Consider the following 1,580-nt stretch of genomic DNA (forward strand, 5'->3'; position numbering starts at 1 on the left):
CCAATTAATGAAGAGAAGTAAGTTATATAGTAAAATGAGAAAACATTGAACTCTTATTGATTTGTCACAAACCAGTAGTAACAATAAAAACCTAAAACTCATAAGAAGCAATGAAATGAAGGCCTGGTGACAAGATGGTTTATAAGTGTTTCTAACTCAAACACTTTTTTAGAAATTAATGTACCAAAAAAAGTTGAAAAGTCCTCAGTGCAAGTTATTGTAAGGAAAAAACCCAATTGTTATTTTCCCAAATTTGACAATAATCTTAAAATTCTACTAGAAACAAACTGGGAAACCAGTCATTTTTGTAAACTACCAATAATTTTTAAAAAATTTAAATCAATGATGCTACATGAGGCTCCTTGCTTCACTGTCCCACTGTCTGGCTTCTAAAGACTCACAACCTGTGGACCCACTACCCCACTATCCACAAACCTGCCAGCTCTCCTGTGTACAATCTGGTTCTGCCAGCACCACCTCTATGAAGACAGTGATTCAACAGCTCCAGCTGGAGGCTGGGCTCAACTGTGTGAAGATTTCCCAAGCAGATGCAGATTTGAAACAATTCTGTCTGCACAATGCTTAATATGACCCCTTGCTGTTGTGAGTACCTTCAAGTACCAATTCCTGTGGACTCCAGAAAGTCTGTTCTTTTCTGTAGTGAAATGAATCTTTGAAGGTGTTCTAAACCACTTTTCATGAACCGGTGAATATTCAAAGAGAGCTATTTTTGAAGCCTGTACAAAAAGCTTGCCCTATAACATGTGCCATACTACAGAAACTTGTGCTTTTGTCAGTCCTTAACATCTTTCTCTCTAAACTTCATGAATTTCTATTTCACAAAGATGATTATTTTATATACACTGCCAGCAGCATACAAATAAAATACTAAGTATAAACAACAACAAAAAGTAATGCTAGGGGAAATAAGAATTTATCTCTTAAAATTGTCATCTGTAGAGAGTGAAGTAAAAAAAAAACAACAAAAAACAAAATATTAGGTGAAACAGTAGTTAGAGAGGATAACCAGAGAATTAATCAATTAAAATGTTATTTTTTATAGATTACGTGATGTTTGTGGTGTCAGCATTTTAAACTTAATGGTTTAAAATTGAATGATATATTATTTATCTTATCATTTGAAATATCAATTTGTGTTTGCAATTTTTTTTTCTTTGAGAGGGACCACAAATCATGAAAGTGTTAGGCTCTACAAAACCTGATTTTGCCCCTGGCCTTCTCTTAGTACTTATGAAGTGAATTGAGATAATGTTTCTATAAGCAAATGGACTTAGGAAATGCTTTCTCCACTATGGCACCCACAGTGCCTAGTTCATAGTAGGTGCTCAACAAAAAGTTGTTAAAGAGAAAATAAAAAGTAAAGCCCAGGAGTGAATAATGGTGAGCAATTATCTGAGACAGAGCTACATGTGTGGGCTGAGGGGTTAGGGGACAGGTCAAGAGGAACCATCTTTTTACATACCCCATTTTGCTTCTCCTCGGTTACTCAGACTTATTGGTTATGTGAAGCACAATCTGATAGATTCCCGAGGTCTAAATGTTTACATGACAGCCCCTCA

At 35.4% G+C, this 1,580-nt stretch overlaps 1 protein-coding gene across 1 annotated transcript; it reads left to right on the forward strand.

Annotated features, from left to right (window-relative positions):
• Positions 1-352: 352 nt before the first annotated feature.
• On the forward strand, positions 353-788 carry LOC118723037 (guanine nucleotide-binding protein G(I)/G(S)/G(O) subunit gamma-5-like). The gene is given in 1 exon segment (XM_036445136.2): positions 353-788. A coding segment is annotated over 1 exon segment (309 nt). The 3' UTR covers positions 662-788.
• The last annotated feature ends 792 nt before the right edge of the window (positions 789-1,580 follow it).

The sequence above is a fragment of the Pipistrellus kuhlii genome, unplaced genomic scaffold (assembly GCF_014108245.1).
Source record: "Pipistrellus kuhlii isolate mPipKuh1 unplaced genomic scaffold, mPipKuh1.p scaffold_m20_p_2, whole genome shotgun sequence".
Classification (NCBI taxonomy): domain Eukaryota; kingdom Metazoa; phylum Chordata; class Mammalia; order Chiroptera; family Vespertilionidae; genus Pipistrellus; species Pipistrellus kuhlii.